Source organism: Vigna angularis, chromosome 3, assembly GCF_016808095.1.
Source record: "Vigna angularis cultivar LongXiaoDou No.4 chromosome 3, ASM1680809v1, whole genome shotgun sequence".
Classification (NCBI taxonomy): Eukaryota; Viridiplantae; Streptophyta; class Magnoliopsida; order Fabales; family Fabaceae; genus Vigna; species Vigna angularis.
This window is the reverse complement of record NC_068972.1, coordinates 34,529,212-34,549,608: the sequence shown is the minus strand read 5'-3', so window position 1 is coordinate 34,549,608 and position 20,397 is coordinate 34,529,212. Positions and strand designations below refer to the sequence as shown.

The 20,397-nt window shown below is 31.2% G+C and overlaps 1 protein-coding gene across 1 annotated transcript; it reads right to left on the bottom strand.

Annotated features, from left to right (window-relative positions):
- Nucleotides 1-10,424: 10,424 nt before the first annotated feature.
- Nucleotides 10,425-12,602, bottom strand: LOC108324484 (uncharacterized). Its single transcript, XM_017557431.1, has 7 exons — nt 12,476-12,602; nt 11,864-12,413; nt 11,583-11,797; nt 11,439-11,503; nt 11,280-11,356; nt 10,945-11,202; nt 10,425-10,872 (listed from the first exon to the last, which is right to left on the bottom strand). The coding sequence occupies exons 1-7, from the start codon at nt 12,600-12,602 to the stop codon at nt 10,425-10,427; spliced, it is 1,740 nt and encodes a 579-aa protein (XP_017412920.1).
- Between the last annotated feature and the right edge of the window lie 7,795 nt (nt 12,603-20,397).

The following is a 20,397-nucleotide window of genomic DNA, read 5'->3' as shown; positions in this document are numbered from 1 at the left end:
AATTCAAACAAACTACTTCTTTTTATAATAGTTTTTAGCAACATACCATCATACCATAATTTCTATTAGACACTCGTCCCACAATACCCAATAAACACCACAATACCTAATAGACATTCATTCCACAATACCTATTTGACACTCATCCGGATGATACGTTGATGAGCGGTCACGGGAGGTTATGCACTTGTGATGACTTCTGCTTCTTCTTACAAATACAGTTCCAAAAATACTCCATATCATTCACAAGGTTAGTCCTCAACACTATGTCCAAAACCGGCACATAGACCAGGACCTCCTACCCCTCTCACTACATAACTCATCCTTCTCTACTTGAGACTGAATGATTATTAGAGTATCAGGATAACCTCCAACTACAGGACCCTCAACATCAACATATACACAATTACCACATCATTACATAATCTCTCCACGAGACTCATACAATGCTCACATTCCTCAACTCATATTATACCATTACGAAATCTCCCCATAATACTCATATCATGTTCAGACGCATAAATTCAAATCCAATATAATAAATTACAATCATCACAATTAAAATTCATAATTTCGTATCTACCACAATAACATGAATTCATTCCAACGAGGTATATTGCTCAATAGTTTAACAGTACATAATCTGTTCAACAAGATTTAAGTTAAAAGCTTGTCGAGTAGACTTCCAGGAAAGAGAGGTGCGTCACAATGGACAACTTAAGTACCAATTCTTTCCTTAGCCAAAGTGTTCCTCAACTAGTTTTAACAAATTTCTTATTTACAGATTCAAAAAATAACAGCACATAATATTAACACAGAAATTCAATATAAATAAATATACAGTAAGCATTAACAGTATTCACACATAATTTCAAGACATGCATACTAATAAACAATACTAAATCAGAATATAAAAGCTTAGAAAGCTTAGCTCCCTACCTCTATTCTAGACTTCTCTTGCTCCGAATTTGTTTCCCCGAAAACTCTTTAGAACCTTTACTCTTCTTGCAACTAAAAATTTCTCCCTAACTCTTTCTTCTCTATTTCTCAAGCTCTCACTTGATTCTTCTTCTTCTTGGTGCAGAATACCCTTCCCTCCCATGGCTATTTATAGGTAAAAAAATTTACTATTCAATAATTTTTTAATATTATTTATTATTTTAATATTATTTTAAAAAATAATATTTTAATCATCAACTTGATCAAATCTGATCCTAACTCCTTCCATGCTACGTAGGAATTCTTATCCTTTCAATTTTTTATTTTTTTTTTACTATTCACTTTTTACTATTCACTATTCACTATTCACTTTTTACTATTCAATTTTCTTAAAAAAAATCCTAAATAAGTTATCAAAAATTTGAAACTCTCCTTCTAGAATTACTAAAATTTTATATAAAAAATTTTAATTTTTTACCATAATTTTCTATTTAATTATATTTTCTATCCATTAAAATTATTATTACTAATAAAATGCTAAAATTTACTATTATAGATATTTTTCATGGGTCTTACATTTCATGATCCTCAAGGAGAGGTTACATGGTGGTACCCTATGTTGTGATCCAAAGTGAAGTCTCTTGTTGAGGTTCAAGTATGTTTAGAATGAATGCAAGAGCTCAGTCTTGGACATTATCTTGAAACTTCAATGGTCTTTCATTCTCAAGTAGAGAGGATTGTTCCATGTTGTGAGAAGTAGCAGGAGGCTTAGTCTTGGGGGCTTTCAGTATGCTCCAAGGCATGGTACAGACTAACCTTGTAAGACCCATAAAAAAAATATATATATATATATATATTTCTATTAGTAATTTTTAGCATTTTATTAGTAATAATAATTTTAATGGATAGAAAAATGTAAATTTTTGGATATAAAATTATAGTAATTCTAGAGGGAGAGCTTCAAAATTTTGATAACTTATTTAGGATTTTTTTAGAAAAGTGAATAGTAAATAGTAAATAGTAAATAGTGAATAGTGAATAGTGAATGGTTAAAAAAAAATATTAAAATAAATTGTGGAAGAGAACACTCCACGTAGAATTAATCATTCAAAGATAAGAATGGTGAATAAAAAATAATTTTTGAATAGTAAAAATGAATAGTAAAAGTGAATAGTAGAAATGAATAGTAAAAATGAATAGTAAAATTTTTGGCTATAAATAGCCAAGGGGGGAGGCTGAAGATTTACACCAAAATTCTAGAGAAATTGTGAGAGAAGAGAGTTGGAGGAAATTCTAGTTGAAGAGGGGAAATTCTGGAAGTTTCCGGAGAACGGTTTGAGAAGAGGAAACTAAGTCTGGAATAGAGGTAAGGGGAGCTAACTTTGAGTAATTCCTTTTATATTATCTTGAGTCTTGAATATGCTATATTTTGCTTTTGTTTGATCTTAAATCTTGAATATGGAATATTTTGTTTATGTATGATCTTGAATTTAAATGAGAGTATGCTTTTGTGTTGATATCCGAGTGTGATAGTTGTAAATTGTGATGTTGAATATGTTATGCCATTTGTATGTTATTAGTTGTTTATTTTTGTAATTTGGAAGGATAAGAAATTGTCTAACCGGCTCTGCCAGATTCAATTTCTTGTTTCCCCAAACATTTTATTGTTTTCCTTATTTATTTTTATTGTAGTTTGGAAGGATTAGAAATTGTCTAACCGGCTCTGCCAGATTCAATTTCTTGATTCCCCAAATTTTTTTATTTCTTTCCTTACTTATTTTATTACATTTTTGGAAGGATTAGAAGTTGTCTAACCGGCTCTGCCAGATTCAACTTCTTGTTTCCCCAAACTATTTATTGCTTTACTTATTTATTTTATTGCAATTTTTGGAAGGATTAGAAGTTGTCTAACCGGCTCTGCGAGATTCAACTTCTTATTTCCCCAGACATGTATTGTTCTTGTTATTTAATTATATTGTATTGTTGGATGGATTAGAAGTTGTCTAACCGGCTCTGCCAGATTCAACTTCTTGTTTCCCCATAAAATTTTATATTAAGATTATTTTTATGATTGTCAAATATTGTATTCTTCTATGACCATTTATAGTAATATTTTATTATTGTTAATTATTTATAATTATCTTGTATGAATTCTATTATGGATGTTTATTGTGATGAATTTATTGAATGAGTTTGTTGGCTGAAATTGATCTTGTTGGAAGGTTTGGAGAAAGGGTTCTGTAATAATTTGTATATGGGTATTAAATATACAGATACTGTTTGAGGTTGTTGTGAGAGGAAGTAAAATATTAAAATTAGGTATTTTAGATTTAGAGCATAAGAGAACAAGGTAGATAAATTAAATAAATAAATTGTAAATTATTAAGGGCCTCCCTTTGTTGGTAGGATAGAGGAACCTTAAAAACCTGAGTTGGCACATCCCTGATCATAGAGCAGCCCTGGCCTGGTCCAGTCAGTTGTGACTAGTCATATGTGCTGGCGTCGAAGGTGAGTTTGATGCGTTCAGACATCTGGGTCCTCTCCGGTGACCAATTGGGGTAAAGAAAGATCTCTAATAGGATGAAAATAAAATAAAATAAGTCAATTGTAGATGCATAACGTTATCATGGTAAAAACTTCATATATATTTTATTTGTTATTACATTGAGCCCAGACTTTATTATGTAGTTCCTAAGATATGTTGATATATTTTTGTTGATCCATAATCTTTGTTTGGTGAAAATATGTTGAGTTATACTCGTTATGGGCAAAATGAGTTTATAATATGAAGCATGATATTTGGCAATATGTTTAATTTATTGATACCAAAACGGGTTATTATGAATTCATGATTAAAGAATGAACATGATTGAGTTAGGTGGATAAGAGGGTATGAATTGTTGGTTTTATGAAATGTTGGGGTGGATATGAGAAATTCATTACTTATGAAATGATGTTACTACCGGGAGTAGTATGATCGAGTTATACCATGAGAGTTTGGTATGAACAAAGTAACATTGAGGTTTATAGAAGCAGGCAGAGAGGGGTCTGACCATAAGGCTTCAGAAAGTAAGACATAGTATATAAGTGAGGCTTAAGGAAGCATGCAGAGAGCGGTCTGACCATAAGGCTTCATGAGTAAGCATGGTACACTTGTAAGATTTATGGGAATGAGGAAGATGCTTTTGATAATGATGAATTAATGACATCGGAATAATGATATTTTATCAATTGCAAAAAAACATGATTATAATATTTTTATTACAAGTTTAATGATTTTATGATATGGTTAGCTTACCCTTATTTGTTTGTACTATGATCATATAACTCATGTTATATGTGATTAGATAATGTTGCAGATGCGGTTGAAAAAGCTTAGAGATGAGAGAGATGCGGGGAAAAACTTTCAGGAATTTTTGTAAAAAGAATAAATTTGTATTGGGAAGATTATGTTGTGTAAAACTTATAAGTTGAAATTTCAATGGTGAAGACTATATTGTTTAAAGTTTGTATGTTTGGTATTGTACTTTGGAGTAATTGAAATAAAGTTTGATTGTTTATATGAGATATTAAATTAATTTAGTCTCTACTATCAGTAATACCCTTTAAAATATTTGGGTGTTACAAACCTCGTGAGTGTGGTAGGATGACACCCATTGGCAATGGCTTTGTAAAGTAGTAGAAGCCACCACGAGTGCACAACCCACCATAGCTCGACAATCATTCTAAGTCCGAACAATCAAAGTCAATGTTGTGTCATGCATAAAGGGTGTTGTGTTGGTGAATGACTATGTGTGATTGTATGTAATGTAAATGATGAATATGATGATTGTTCTTTTATTTACACTAGCTTACCCTGTTGTTTGTGCTTGTGTTTTGTATGTTGTTGTGACCTCTTCTTTGCAATAATCATCCGGTGGGTGTGAGTAGAGGGAGATGAGATCTTGGTGGAGCAGACGCTTGATGGGGAAGATCCTGTTGTCTAGTTGGCTTAGTCTAATTTTGTAAATAGTTTTGGTTGATCCAATTTGTATATAAAGTTTTAAATTTACAGTTGTTTTTGGATAACTGTAAATATAACTTTATACTATAATTGTAACTATTTTATCATATCATGTTTGTGATGACTCTTTAATATGGTATTCTACTATATTTTTTTGGATATTACAATTATAACATTAGAATAAATTTTTGAGTATAGTAACAAGTGAGATTTGTTCTCAATATTGATACAATCATTAGATATTTGGTTATTAAACCTAACCAACACCTGCCAAATTTTCAACCATAAAAACTTACTAACATGAGAAAGTTTGTTCATGTTTTAGTATTTTTGGAAATTCTTAAATATTAAACACAATATTTCATTATCAGTCCATATGATTACTTAAAATTAGACTAATGGTGGTCAAATATCATATAACATATAAACAAGACATGTAGCATTAATGTGTAAGTTAAAATGCACAAGACATGAAGCATTACAAACATGTTATTAAAGGAAATAATGTTTGTACAGTAAAAACAATTATCTTAGTAAAAACAGTTTATCTTAGTGAAATCAATTTATCTTAGATTGTTGGGATGGATTTTTGAGAAAATTAAATTGATTAAAAAATCTTTCCACTACATTTAAATTCTCAAAACAAGGTGATTTAATGATTCTTTTTTTAAGTTTAAAAGGGGAGTTTTATTTTCTTAAGTTTGATTTTATTATAATTTTTACCGATTTTTTTTCCTTCTTGATAATTTATTGACAATTTCTTTTAACATAAAGTAATCAATTATCATCATTGCTAGACCCGTCAATTTGACTCCCCTTACATGGTTTGGCCCTAACCCACGTGGGTTGGGGCCAGAAAAATCCACAGAACCAAAAAGCTCCTCATAGAAAAAGCTCACAGGACCAAAATATCTTCAAAAGCCCTGTGGGCCAGGGCCAACCCATGGACCTTTCTTTTAGAAAAAATGTTCATTTTGAATACAAGAAAAAATATAATTAACTCCTAATTTGTTACAAAAATAGTTATTATAGAAAATAAATTGAAATTTTTATAGGAGGAGAGTTCTAGAATGAAGAAGCAAAAGCAAAATGACAATATTTAATATCTATTGAGTTAGATTCTCTAAGTATATAATTAAAGGGTCATTTTATAAATTTGAAATTTAAATATTTAATTTCGCTTTTTTTAGGTTATAAGTCAGAAATTAACTTTCTATCTAAAATTATCCTAATTGAATTTTAAGAGAAGATTTTCTCTAATTAAAGCTCTTAATTTACAATAAATGAGACTTCTTTATTTTTTTAGAAAGCTATTGAGAAAGAAATTAAATATAAATGATTTTCTTTTTTATTTTATACTCAACAAATCATGCTCATAACATAAATAATAAGTAAAAAGAGAAAACTCATAAACCTTGTACAGGCTGCAGTTGTATTCGTCCATAGGATTCAATCTACTCACTCAAAATGTTTACATTTTAAATGTCATAAACATAAACATACATTTATGTTATGTGTTCTAATTGATAGTTAAAAATAAATTATTTAATGTGTTAGTTAAATAATTGAAACAATATAACATTTGTCATTCTTTAGTACTTTTAGGTCTATTTAAAATTTTCATTTTCTTTTATTAATTTTTAAGAAATTAACTTTCTTTTTATAATATATCTTATGGTGATTTTGAGAAAAGATTATCAAAGACAGAAAAACAAAATAAAGCATAAGTTTAATTTACACATAAAATATTAATACTATTTATGATCCAAAAATTTTAGATAATAAATTTTTGAATTATTTTTAATTTTAAATAGTTAAAAACATATTGAGTGATATTTTAGAAGTCAAGAAAACAAAACAATGATTCTTTTTAAGAACTGTAAAAGCAGTGCAAATACTAAATCAATTTTATATGTTATTATCTCTTTTTAGGATTATTTTGATATTACTAATTATATATAATTTTCTAATAATTGGTATTTGCAATATAAGACATAATTGTGTTAAAATTGACAACAAAATAAAGCATTTTTATAATATTTTAGTAAAATAAATTTGTAATACTATTTAGTTGTATAAAATTAAGTGTGTGGTTTGGAATTGTTTTTAATTATTTAAAAAAGTGGTTATTTTGAATATTAAATATTCTATTAAACTATAATTAATTAGTTTTATTTAATAATTTGAAATAAGAAATCAATTACATGAATATAAAATTTAGTACTTTTAATAGTTACTATGAGAATGTTGAAATTTAGTTTCTAGAAGAAATTTAGTGGAGTTAATCTCACTTTAACCCTGACCCTAACCCCCTTGCGATGAGACTTTGGAGTTGGGGTTTTTTTTTTGGCCTCCATTTGAGAGACTTCTTAAGAGGAGGCTTTTTCAAGAATAGGTTAAGGCTATTCCCGAAGTCATGGTCAAATTGACAGCTTCAATCATTGCCCCTTCAAATAAGACAAATTTGTAATCTTCTTCTAGGAAAAACTCTTAGTAAAAAATATCATATAAGTCAATAATTTTGATCTTAACATGTTTCATTCAACTTTCCTCAAATTTTATTTATAGGGTTATGAAATTGAGTTTTTCACCTAGCACAATCAACACTAATTATTCTTCCATATGTACACTCATAACTTTTTTGGTCATCAACTCTCTCCAATAGACTTTACCAATATATCTTTATAATGAGATGTTTGCCCATCAATAATCACCTTCTCTTTAGTACTTGTTTGGATGAAGGCATTTAACATGGTAGTTCATTTTTTTAAAGGAATTTAAACTTTTCTAGGATAGAACAAATTGTTTGATAAGACGTTTAAAAAATTAATTGAAATTTGAAACTTTTATCAAATATTTTAACAATTCAAAATAGTACAGATTCAAATTATCCTTAAAAGTTAATGAATTTTTAATTCCTTTTCATATGGGTCCACATTATTCACAACTCTTAATCCCTACTGTAATAATTTTTTCACCCTTAGAGCACATTGTTAATTGAGTTCCACACATTATTTAGATTTTTTTTCTTAAAAATTACACTAATTAAAAATACTTAATGTTTTTTAATTATTAAATATATAGGTTTTAGAATTGCTAAATATTTAAAAATATTTAATTTTAAAATTAATAATTATATAGTAGTGGTATCAATATTTTAAATTAAAAAATATGCACTAAAATGATTCAATTACTTTATCTAAGGAAATTGAAATATTAAATATTTAACTATTTTAAATAAGTAAAATCTTAAAAAGTAAAAAAAAAATACTCAATTGCAAGTAATTTAAGTATTGCCAATTTTAATTTATACTTAAATTCGTTTGTATTCCCTATTTGTAAGTGTGTAATTTTAATATTTATAAACACATTTAATAATTCAGTTTCTCAAAATTAAGTAATTTTAATTATTTGATTATTAATATATCATTTAATAGTTAGAGTTGTTAGTCACAATAATAGGTGGTCCATTGCTAAAGTTTATTGATAAACTTGCAATAAATATGTTAGGTTGCCACATATTTTGTATATATTAGTTTCATTAGTAATTGCATGAACATATCAATAAAAGATCCTATAATTAAAACTTTATAAAAGGACTAAAATTGCATATGAAATAAAAGTTATTTTTAAATGTTTATTTATTGAATGGTTAAAATTTCCAGTTATTTTTTTATTAGGATAAAAAAAAAAATGCTCCTGGCTTAAAACTTTTTCTTCAGCCCGTCCATCATTTGATCACGTGCATATCTCCGAAATTTCATTGTGGTTCAATTTCCCACATTTAGAAATATTTTATTTGTTTTTATTTAATTTGATAACTTTTTTGCTCTGTGAATGCTTAATAGTTTCACTGTTTTTAATAAACCACTAAATGTTGATTTGACTTATATGAAATTTGATATAATTTAAGTAGACTTTTAAAAATAAATATCAAATCCAATATAACACTACATCTGCCTTTGTATTTTCTCTTAAAAAATCACTTAAAAATTAGAAGCGAAAGTAAAAAGGTTTTGCAAAAAAATATAACGTGTCTAATAATTTTATTAGCTAACTTTTTTAATTTTATTCACTCGTATAGATTGGTTAGTTTATCAAGAAGTAGTTTTTTTAATATTACAAAATTTATAATGTGTTTGTAATTTTAGGTTTAATATCTCTTTTGGTCTTCGAAAGGGGACAAATGTTCAATTGCGTCCTACGTTTTTTTTAAAGTTCAATGTGTTCCGGACTTATGAAAAAAATGTGCAATTAACTCCTTTTTGGTAACAGCGTTAATTTTTTAACGGGCCAGTTAACAGGGTGGACTGAAGTTTGCAACGTGTCTGGGGAAGGTTAATACATGGCTGTGTGAGGGTAAACGTGTGTATATTATTATAAATTACGTGGCAGTGGTTAATAAATCAGAGGTTAGGGTTTGAGTTCCTCCCAATTGGTCTTTGAGATACGAATGGCTTCTTCCGAAGGGTGTTTGTCGTGTTCGAAAAGTTGGGGCAAAGGATTTTCTCGGTCGTCCCATGGTTGTGGTGTGAGAGGAGGTGGGATAATCCCTACTTGTTATTGTGGTGATATTGCTGTAACCAAAGTGGCGAGAACTACGAAGAATGCTGGGAGAAGTTTTTGGGGTTGTCCACATTACAAGGTTTGAATTATACCCTTTTGAGTTAATGTTTTTTTGACTTGATGCATTTCTTGATAGATTCCCTAACTTGGTGAATAACAGGGTGGATCTTCAATTGGCAGCTTGTGTAACTTTTTCAAGTGGTGTCTTGAAGAGAACGTTGATGAAAAAGATTGCACAATGGTGAGGAGGATAAGTCAGCTGGAAAATGCAGTGAAGGATTTGCAGAAAATGGTGAAGTTTTTAGTTGTAGCTTTGTGTGTGTGTATTGTGGTGGACCTTGTCATGTTCAGGTTTTGTTTAGGTTGATTTAGTTAGATTGTAACATCCTGTGTTGTGAAAGGTGTAAGATCAATTATGCAATTCAATGTATTACGTTCCATTGACTATTTTAATGAGTTAATTTCAGTGAAGAATGTTGAAATCAGTCCCCCTTATGGTTTAAAAATGTTGAAATCAGTCCCCCATTTGCTTTAAAAATGTTCACATATGTCAACCCAATAATGCATATGATGATGACTAATGGCACATATTACCAGTTTCTGAAAAAATAAGAAATTTAAGTACAAGTTTTGACCAAAACATCATCAAACCACTTTCATTCATTACCACACATAAAAGAAAGACATAAAGACATCAGTTCACTAATATACATTACATAATACCCCCAGTTCATCTAACAAACAATACATATTAGACCACCATGTAAGTTAACTATGTAATAAACCAATTCATCTAAGTATCTTTTCTTCTGACTTTGCATTTTGTTGGACGGGATGATTGTGGACTTGGTGACTGTGATGGTTGAGGGGTCGGGGAACTTGGAGGTGGCTGTGATGGTTGTGTTGTTTCTGCTGGCTAGGGCTTTAAAGGGCAGTTATTCTTATTGTGCCCCCTCTGACGACAAATACTACATTTTTTCCTATGCCCACCAACACGCATTTGAGTGTCATCCTTAGTTAGCTCCCATGCTTCCAACCTCCTTTTTTTCTTTGGCCTCCCAGGCATCTTCCTCATCACTGGTGGTAGTACATCATTGAAATTTGTGGTTTCCCATAGTAGGTGGCCATTGAGTGGAAAAATTATGGACGCATACACCTCTTCATAGGTGGATCTTGTGAACAAAGTGGGGATAAAATTCTCTGGATCAACGTTGGAGTAGTTCATTGCTACAATTGCATGACAGCATGGGATGGCACTGATCATCCACTTTCTGCAGCTACACTCCTTTGTGTCCAGGTCCAGTGTGAACTTGTTCCCAACTGATGAAGTATGCCTAACCTCAAAAATCTTTCGTGCAAACCAGCTGAAAGAAATGAAGAACATCAACAATGTAGATAAATAACAACATGTATATAAAATAAATTGATAATATTACCTTGGCACCCAAAATCTTGACAGATTACATTCCTTCTGAAGTCTCTTCTTTATCTTTGGGCATATTGTGAAGTCCATAGATGCCACCTTGGTTCTATTCGTGGCCCACCTTTTCATGAGATAAACTCTGATATCCTCCATCATGGTGATAATTGGTTTTCCTCTTGCATGAACAAGAACACTGTTGAAAGCTTCACTGATGTTGTTATCTAGTGTATCAATCATTGCTTGACTTGTGAAGCGAGATCTTGACCAAAACCTGTTGCACAAAACATTTCTCAGTTGGGTTATCATGCATCAGGGACACTAAATTGTATGTAATGGCTACTGGGTTACCTCGGGGGAATGCCTATGAGGTATTTATATGCTTCAATATTGACTTCTTTAATTTTCAGCATCTCTCTCTCCCAAGCCTGGGGATATGTGCTTGTGGCAACTCTCCACATCAGATTTTTTAATATTTGACCACCAAACCTTTTCCTAAAGTTTGCATACAGGTGCCTGAGACAGAATCTTTGTTTTGTCCCAGGCAGAAGCTCCTGGATAGTTGGGACCAACCCCTGCACAATTAAATTTAATCATAAAACAAGATCCTTTAACAAAGCATTAACTAAAATTGAATATAAGTAGTATATTTACCTTCTACTGGTCTGACATCCACGTGCACCCACCACGTGCACCCACCACATACTTGACTACCCCCGAGGTCTTGAATTAATAATTGCAAAAACCATGTCCAGATGTCTTTGTTCTCCACTTCTACTACTGCATAGGCAAGGGGTAGCATTTGATCGTTTGGGTCCCTACCAACAGCAGTGAGCAGCTCCCCCTTGTAATAACCTTTCAAAAAACATCTGTTTAAACATATAATGGGCCTACAACTTATGAAACTATCTTTACAAGCTTTGAGACAAACATACATTCTTTGGAAGATTGGGTCACCATTATGAGACTCAACTTTAATCTGCACTGTTGAACCTGGGTTACACCTCAACAGCTCATGTCCATAGTCGTATATCCTTTTATACTGTTCTTTGAAATCTCCTTCAACCTGTCTTGTGGCAATTAACTTTGCCCTCCGTGCCTTGGATATTGACACATTTGAATTCCATTTTCTTAATGCTTTAGTACGAATATCATTCACCCTTAAATTAGGATTGTCAACTAAAGACCTATCTATTTCCTGACTCAACCACTTAGCATTCATTAGTTTGATGTTAAGTTGCCTACTACAACCGTGAGTATCAATTATCTTCCTTAATTGCCAAATTTTGCGTGATGGCAAGTACCCGCAGTAAGCTACCCATGGGCACTTACCTTGGGCACCCATGCACCTCACTCTCACCCTACGGTTATCATTCTTGACAAATTTTAGATCCCTCCCAGCATGAACAGCATACCTTCTAATAGCATCCTTAAAGTCTTCCTTCCCACTAAAAATGGTGCCCACTTCCCACTTGTAATCTACCACTGTTTTGCATATTTTGAGAAACGACCCACAGATACTCTATCCTCGTTGTCATCCTCCTCACTTGTACTGTTTTCAGGAGTTACAAGCATATCAGACTCCCAATCATCGTCTGACAAACCCCTACATTGTTGTTGGGTTTCTTGATGATTGTCTGCATCCACGTATTCATCACCACTCAGATCATCCATTCCTGGTTCATCATCACTGTCCACTTCCACTTCCAATTCTTCTTCACTATGAACCTCCCATCCATCTTCAATGTCCACTTCCAATTATTCTTCACTATGAACCTCCCATCCATCCTCAATGTCCACTTCCAATTCTTCTTCACTTTCAACCTCCCCTTCATCCTCAATGTCCACTTCCAATTCTTCTTCACTTTCAACCTCCCCTCCATCCTCAATGTCCACTTCCACTAATTCATCACTTTCAACCTCAACTTCATCCACATTATCCACTTCCACTACTTCTTCACTTTCAAACTCAACTCTATCCTCATTTTGAACCTCCACTGCAACCTCAACATCTTCATTCTCAACATCCTCCTTGTCATCCTCCCAAACATCTTCATTCTCAACATCCACTGCATCATCATTCTCAACCTCCACTACACCCTCCACTACGTCCCCAATTCTGTCATCATCACCCTGAACATGTGCTTCTCCTCCAACGCCACTACCCTCACCACTCTCTGCAGGACCTTCACATAGGTACAAAATCTCATTCTCATCATTTCCTACAATAGCTGGTTCGTCCACCCCATGCACAACATAGAGGTTCACTTTCCCCAAATAATTAGCCACCTTCATCATGTTCATAGCTCCTTTATCATCATCAAGCTTATGTAAAACATGTTGGGTATTGTAATATAATTCTTTTACTTCCATGTAACCCAGATCTTTAAGTGAACCTAATACTCCAAAATAACACCATTTATCGGGATCTACGTCCCAATAAACTATCTCCACGCCCATATACTTAAAGGGGACTTCTTTGATCAAGGTCTCACTGTGATGGACCACAACCTGAAACATGTCATTACACATCCCTACCCGAACCCTGCAAATGCAAACGGGGACCACTAATTTTAGTTAAACTAATATCTATGGGACCACTATCAACCATCAAAAGAAGACAACTTTTCACCCCTACTTAAACCCCCAATAAAGCGACGACAGTGATAACATATACAACAACTACATTTCATAAAATTATCAAACATAAACCCTAACCTGATTTGCGGTTTCCAATTCACTGTGCAGATTTCAGCTTCAAGAACACCCTTATTTCAAGACACTTCCTCCACAATGATAAATCCCCAAATCGTAATTTCTCTGCAACCCAAACCCTAACCTCTGATTTATTAACCACAATAATATACACACGTTTACCCTTACACAACCACGTATTACCCTCACACAGCCACGTATTAACCTTCCCCAGACACGTTGCAAACTTCAGTCCACCCTGTTAGCTGGCCCGCTAAAAAATGAACGCCGTTACCAAAAAGGACTTAATTGCAATTTTTTTCATAAGTCGGGAACACATTGAACTTCAAAAAAAACGTAGGACGCAATTGAACATTTGCCTCCTTTCGAGGGACCAAAAGAGGTATTAAACCATAATTTTAATTGACTTTTTTATTATAAATTCAATTATAATATTTTGATATTAATTTTTCCCATATATCTTATCTAACTTTTAATAATAAAGAAAAATATTTGGTGAATAATATTTAATTAAAATAATCCATGTAGATTTTTGGCATTTGCTTGATAACGTGATTGTTGACCTATGTACGATTAGAATGATTGATCATTATTTTTTTTTTCTTCAAGGGTCATAGTCATATTTTCTAAATCATATTCTTTTATATTAACAATATCAAGAAAGAAAGAACAAACAACAAAAGAAATTATTATAGATCTTGAGAATAAAGAAAAAAAAAATATTGCACGTTTGTGCCAACATAAACGCAAGCTGGCTTGCATGTGAATTATGAGGCATGTCAAGTTTAGAATGATAATTTTGAACCACTTTGGGAGACATACAATTTCTAAGAATATTAGCTGTTTGTGAATGAAGAAGGTGGGAAATAACTTTTTTATGGACAATTAATTTTAATATATTCAATTTGTTCATAAGATAATATTATTCATGACATGCATGATTGGTCTGTTAAAAAGAGGACTAAAATGATAAATATAAAACTCTAAATAAAATTGTCTATTAAGCTTCACCAATAGCTTAAGAACATGAATTCAGTAGATTATTGTTTACACTTTCAAGAAACTAATGATGATCTAAGAAGAAGTAATAGTCAAAAGAGGACATCGAAGAGTGAATACAAGTAATGCATTTTAAGTCACAAAAAGCCCTTTTAATTTAATGTGAGTGCATATGAGAAGACCTTATATAGGAAACATTTTTAATTCAATTCAATTTTGGACGGATAATTTTATAATTTTAAGGCATTTATATATGTATATTAAAATTGAATTAATCTCATTTTAAATGTTTATTTTGGATAGTGTTATTTAAATTTAGTGAATTTTAATTTTATTGTTTGGTTAAAGTATTTAGTTTACTATAAATTGAAAAAATTATTTAAATATTAAATAATTGTTAAAAATTAAATAATATTCATGTTGATATTCATGTATGTTATATATTTCTTTATCAAGTTTATCAAGTTTTTCAATATTTTATTTTATATTTATAAAATTTTCTCAATTTACTTCAAACAAAATTATTTTCAAATTATTAAATGTTAGATCGATTCAAGTAAGATAACATTATGTTAGGCTTATGTAAAGTTAAACCAAATCAATTTAATTAAGAGTCAAGCCAAGTTGATATGAACTCAGGTTGACTTAATTTAATGTAGGTCTAGTTTGACCAAGTAGACTCATATTCTGATTGTGTTGAGTTGGCTTATATCCAAGTTAAGTTGAGTTGGTTTAGGTCTATGTTGAGTTGAGTTGTATTAAGGTTGAACAAAGTTTGTTTGGACTTAGGTCAAGGTGAGTCAATCCAACATAAATGAGTTGAGTCGGTTCAAATTCAGGTGTATATGAGTTGAGGTTGAGTCAAGTTGAGGCATGCCACATTCACTCGAGTTAGGACGAGTCTACATTCATTCAAGTTGGGGTTGACCCACATTTAGTCAAGTTTGGCTAGGCCCAAGTCAATCATATTCCAATCAAAACAAAGTCCAACCTAACCCAATCAAGACTAAGTCAAGTCGAGTTTGCTTGATCCTAGGTCAAGTCAAGTCCACCCAAGCAAGCTTAGTCAAGCCAAGTCAACTCATATCCAAATTAAGTTGAGTCGATGTGGGCCTAAGTTAACTTGAGTCGGGGTGGGTTCACATCCATCTGAATCGGGGCTAACCCACATTCAGTCAAGTTGGGCTAGGTTTGGGTGGGTCCTAGTTTGAACAATATCAAGTTGGACCTAGCTTGATTAAGTTCAAGTATTCAAGTCAAGTTGAGCCCCTGTTAGGTTGAGTTGACCTAGGTCCAAGTAGATATGAGTCAACTCGAACTCATGTTAAGTTGAGTTGACCTGAACCCAGGTCAAGCTAAGTCGAGGTAAGATCATGTTGAGACTACTTGGGCCAAGCCTATGTTGAGTCAAAATTGATCAAGTTAAGTTTGGGACAATTCAAGTTGAGTTCAACCCAGGTGAGGCTACGAAAAATCATGTCATTTTTGTTTAAGTTGAGACGGAATGATGAAACATGGATATGTCAAACTAAGTTGGGACAATCTCAAGTAAAGTCAAAACAAGTTTATCTAAGCAAAGTCAAGTTGAATTGACTCGAACCTAAGCTGACCAAACTACAAATACTATAAATATCAAAATATGAAAATTTTGAATTCTTACTTTTTTTTAAGTGAAATTTGGAACTATTTAATTTTAAGTAATTTGATTACTTTATAAAATTATAGAATTTCAATTTCTTTTAGAATTATTTATCCAAAAAACGTATTTTTTTCATAAATTATTTCAAATTCTTTGAAAAAATAAATTACCTTCTTAAATACCTTATCTAAATACAAGGTAGGAGTATGACAACAACTTAGTGATGTAAATTAAGAGAACATGACAAAAATTGACTTAAAAAATTCACTCTAAAGTATATAATAAGTTTAATGTGTGTTAAGTAAATCAATAAGCCTTATGTGGGATGAAGGTTTAAATATAGGATTGTTATAGACTCTTTATAATGTAGACATATTGATTACGGATCCTAATAATTCAATAAATTTTCCTGTAATGACATCATATCATTAATATTTATTCACGTAAATTGTTTATATATTTAGTTTGAAGCCTAAATCCAATAGCTGAAAATGATATTCCAATTCAAATTAACTACATTGAAGTCAAATGGTGCATATAAACGTGAAAAGGGTGCTTTTAATCAAAATGCATTTGGTATTGTTTACAGATGCCCTGAACAGATAATATATAAATAGAAGTACTCATAATAAATCTATTGATGTTTTCAATTTGAAAAATGGTGTTCTCTGATTTTGTATATGTGTTTGTTGACGACTTTTACTTGTCATTTGTGATGCAGGGCGTTGTTCAAACTCATTCATGGATAAAGTTTTAAATTAACAAATTGGTTGCTGAAGAAATTACACCAATAATTGGTTATATCTACATTTTGATTGGGTCTAATTAAAATTGAGTCTTTTATTAACTTTATATTGTCATTACTTTTTTTTTAAATTCTTTATTTTTATTTATAAAATATAACCTTGTGAGATAAATCACAAAAAGAATCTTACCCATTTGAGATTAGATTTTTAAATTATATAGGTAGAATAGTGTTATGTGTTTTTTTTTTGTGCTTGTTTGTATGTAATAAAGAGCTAAATTCCTTTAGGCTATTAAGTAAAACTTTTGATTTTTATAATTTAATTTATAATTACGTTGACAAAATTTTCTCTTATGATTGTGATTATATTTTTTATATTTCTAATCATTTAGTACAACTTGTCGAAAATGATCCGTCTTTCTAATATTTGGTATTTCATAATAAATGTTTTGTTATTTAGTTTTGGGTGAAAAAAAGGGAGATGTTCAAATAAGTTGAAATCTTAAAGATGATTTGATCATAAGCCTTAATGACACTACAAATCTTATATTATGGGTTAGAATTATATTTTTTAATTATGTTGCATATGAGCATGAATTTAAGTTTAATAAAGCAAAACTTATACAACCTCAAGTGATTTGCCAAAAATGTTTTAAAAGTTTTTACAAAATATTTTAAGAGCATTTTAATTGATTATACTGTGTAATAATCAATTATCAAGGTAACAATAGATTTATCATTAATATTAATCAATTATTTTTCGGTCAAAATAATATACTTTAAAATCATTACAAATAATCAATTTTCTTTCTAAATAATCCATGGAATATTTATTTGTTCTATTTTCTAAAATGTTGTTGGTTGCATGTTTAATTAGTTATCATTTAACATAATTGATTATCTTTTATAAATTATTTTGTTATGCTTATGTAAATAACCAATTAGGAGAAGTGTTAATCAATTAGATTTTTTCAAATTGTATTTCCAAAAGCAACTAAAAACACAATAATGAATTATCACTTAGCATAATTAATTAAGTCAAAACCGAAAGGTCTTAACAAACATAACCATTTTATGAGAATCATTAAGAAAATACTTCAAAAAGTTGTCTACTCAACAATTTTGGTGAAGTCTTAACTTATTCAATCCCTAGTATCTATCATAGACAAATGATATATTTGTTGTTTCTTTTGTTGATTTTATTTCACCTTGTATTTGTGTGTTTATAATAGGATTTTACAAGTTTAAAAGGTATTTCACAATAGTGTTGTAGTTGTAATTTAAACATTAGTAAATACTAAATAATTATGGTAAGGTTGAGTGATTTATATTGAATGTAGAATTGAGATATTCAAACAAGTTTAAAAGGGATTGTGGAATATCTTTACCCTCACCCATCTTTCCTGCTTCTTTATGAAAAATCTACCATCTTATCAAATGTTTAACAAAATATTTTAAAAATAATTTGTTAATAGCTAAAAATGAAGAAAAATGCATGTCTTTTTTATTGAATAAGTTTCTTTGTTTTTTTTTATTTATTTATATGTTGCTTTAATGAAAGTTTTTGTTTATACTATTTTTATGCTTTTATATTAAATCATGGTTATAATAGCTTTTTGAATGTTAATGAAATCCAAATTTTCCTTTTTCTATGTCATCTTTTATTTATAATGTCCAAAGAAGAAGATATGTGCATTTTTTATGATAGTAGAATTTTAATCAAACAACATTAATTAGACTAAAAGAAAGGGAAAAAATAGGACTAAAAAAATCACTAGTAAAAAAAGAGGTTTTTAACTCGCACATTACGCTTCGGTTTCAAAAAAACCGAAGCATATCAAAACACGGTGGCAATTTCGTAATTTTTGCGAAACTATATGTCGCGGTTCAATTAGAACCGATGCCTAAAGGGTATACTGCCTCGGTTCTCTGACCAACCGAGGCAAAAAACTCTGCTTTCCTTCTGTAAATTAGCTTTTTCACCTGCCAGCTTTTTCAAAATAGGCTTACTGCCTCGGTTCTGTGCAGAACCGAGGCAGTATGTCCTGCCAAAAGCTGACAACTTATGTATCTGAACGTTTCAAATCACTTTTGTTAACTTTTAGTGCCTCGGTTCCATTTGAACCGATGTCATAAGGCCTTTATGCCTCGGTTTAACCGCGAACCGATGCCTATAGTTTTTCTTTTTGCCATTTATAATTTTTTTTGAATTTTTTATGATAGGTTTAGGCATCGGTTGTCTTTAGAACCGAGGCAGTAGAGTCTTATTACCTCGATTGTCTACTTAACCGAGGTAATAACTTCTTCGATTTTTAAATTTCAGACCTTTCATTCTCCCCTTTCATTCTCCCCTTCCACAACCTTCTCACCACCACCATCCTCAACTCCCACCAAACAAACTTAACCTCAGACTCACCATCCTCAACTCGCTCCGTCGTTGCTGCCTCCACCGTTGGTCGTTGCCACTGCCTCCACCACCGATCGTCGCCACTGTCTCTACTTCTCTCACGCAAACTACGTTGTTCGTTGTCGCCTTTGGCTGTACGTCGTCGGCACCGGTTGTTCGTCACCATCTTTGGTCGTTCATCATCGCCTTTAGTCGTACATCGTCGCCTTCAGCCGTTCATTGCCGCCTTTAGCTGTTTCGTCGCCGCCTCTGTTGTCCCAAATAAAAAAGAAAAGGAAAATATTTTGAAAAGCAAAAGTCCCCATTTTCTGAAAAAAATAAAAATAAAAAAAGGCATCTACCGCCTCGGTTCGAAACCAACCCAGGCAAAAAACTCACAAATATTGCCTCGGTTCTGAATCGAGGCAAAAAGATTACCCCTTTTTGCCTCGCCTGTATATACCTCGGTTCAGGAACCGCGATCATAAACCCAAAACAACCGAAGCAATAACCCTTCGTTGCACTAGTGAATAGAGAGATTATTGAAAATAGGGAGATATGCTTAATCAAGTTGAAGCCTTGAAGAGGTTTATAGGATGAGTCTATTATGATAAAAAAAAAGAGTTTGTTAAAAATAGAAAAAAATGCTCAAGCAAGTTGAAGTCTTAAAAATATTTTTATGATGAGTATGTAATAAGAAAAAAATAGAGATTGTTGAAAACAGGAAGAAATGATGAACTGAGTTGAAGTCTTAACTTTGATGATAAGCCTTGATGACATTAAGGATCTTTTATTATACATTAGAATTACATTTATTAATTGTATGTATGTATTGCATATAGGAAAAGTATGAATTTAAGTTTGATAAACCAAAACTTGAACAACTAGTGATTTGTAAAAAAGGTGTTCACAAAAGTGTTTCAAAAATATTTTAATGGAATATATTATTTAATAATGAATGATAATCAAAATGATAATCAATTAT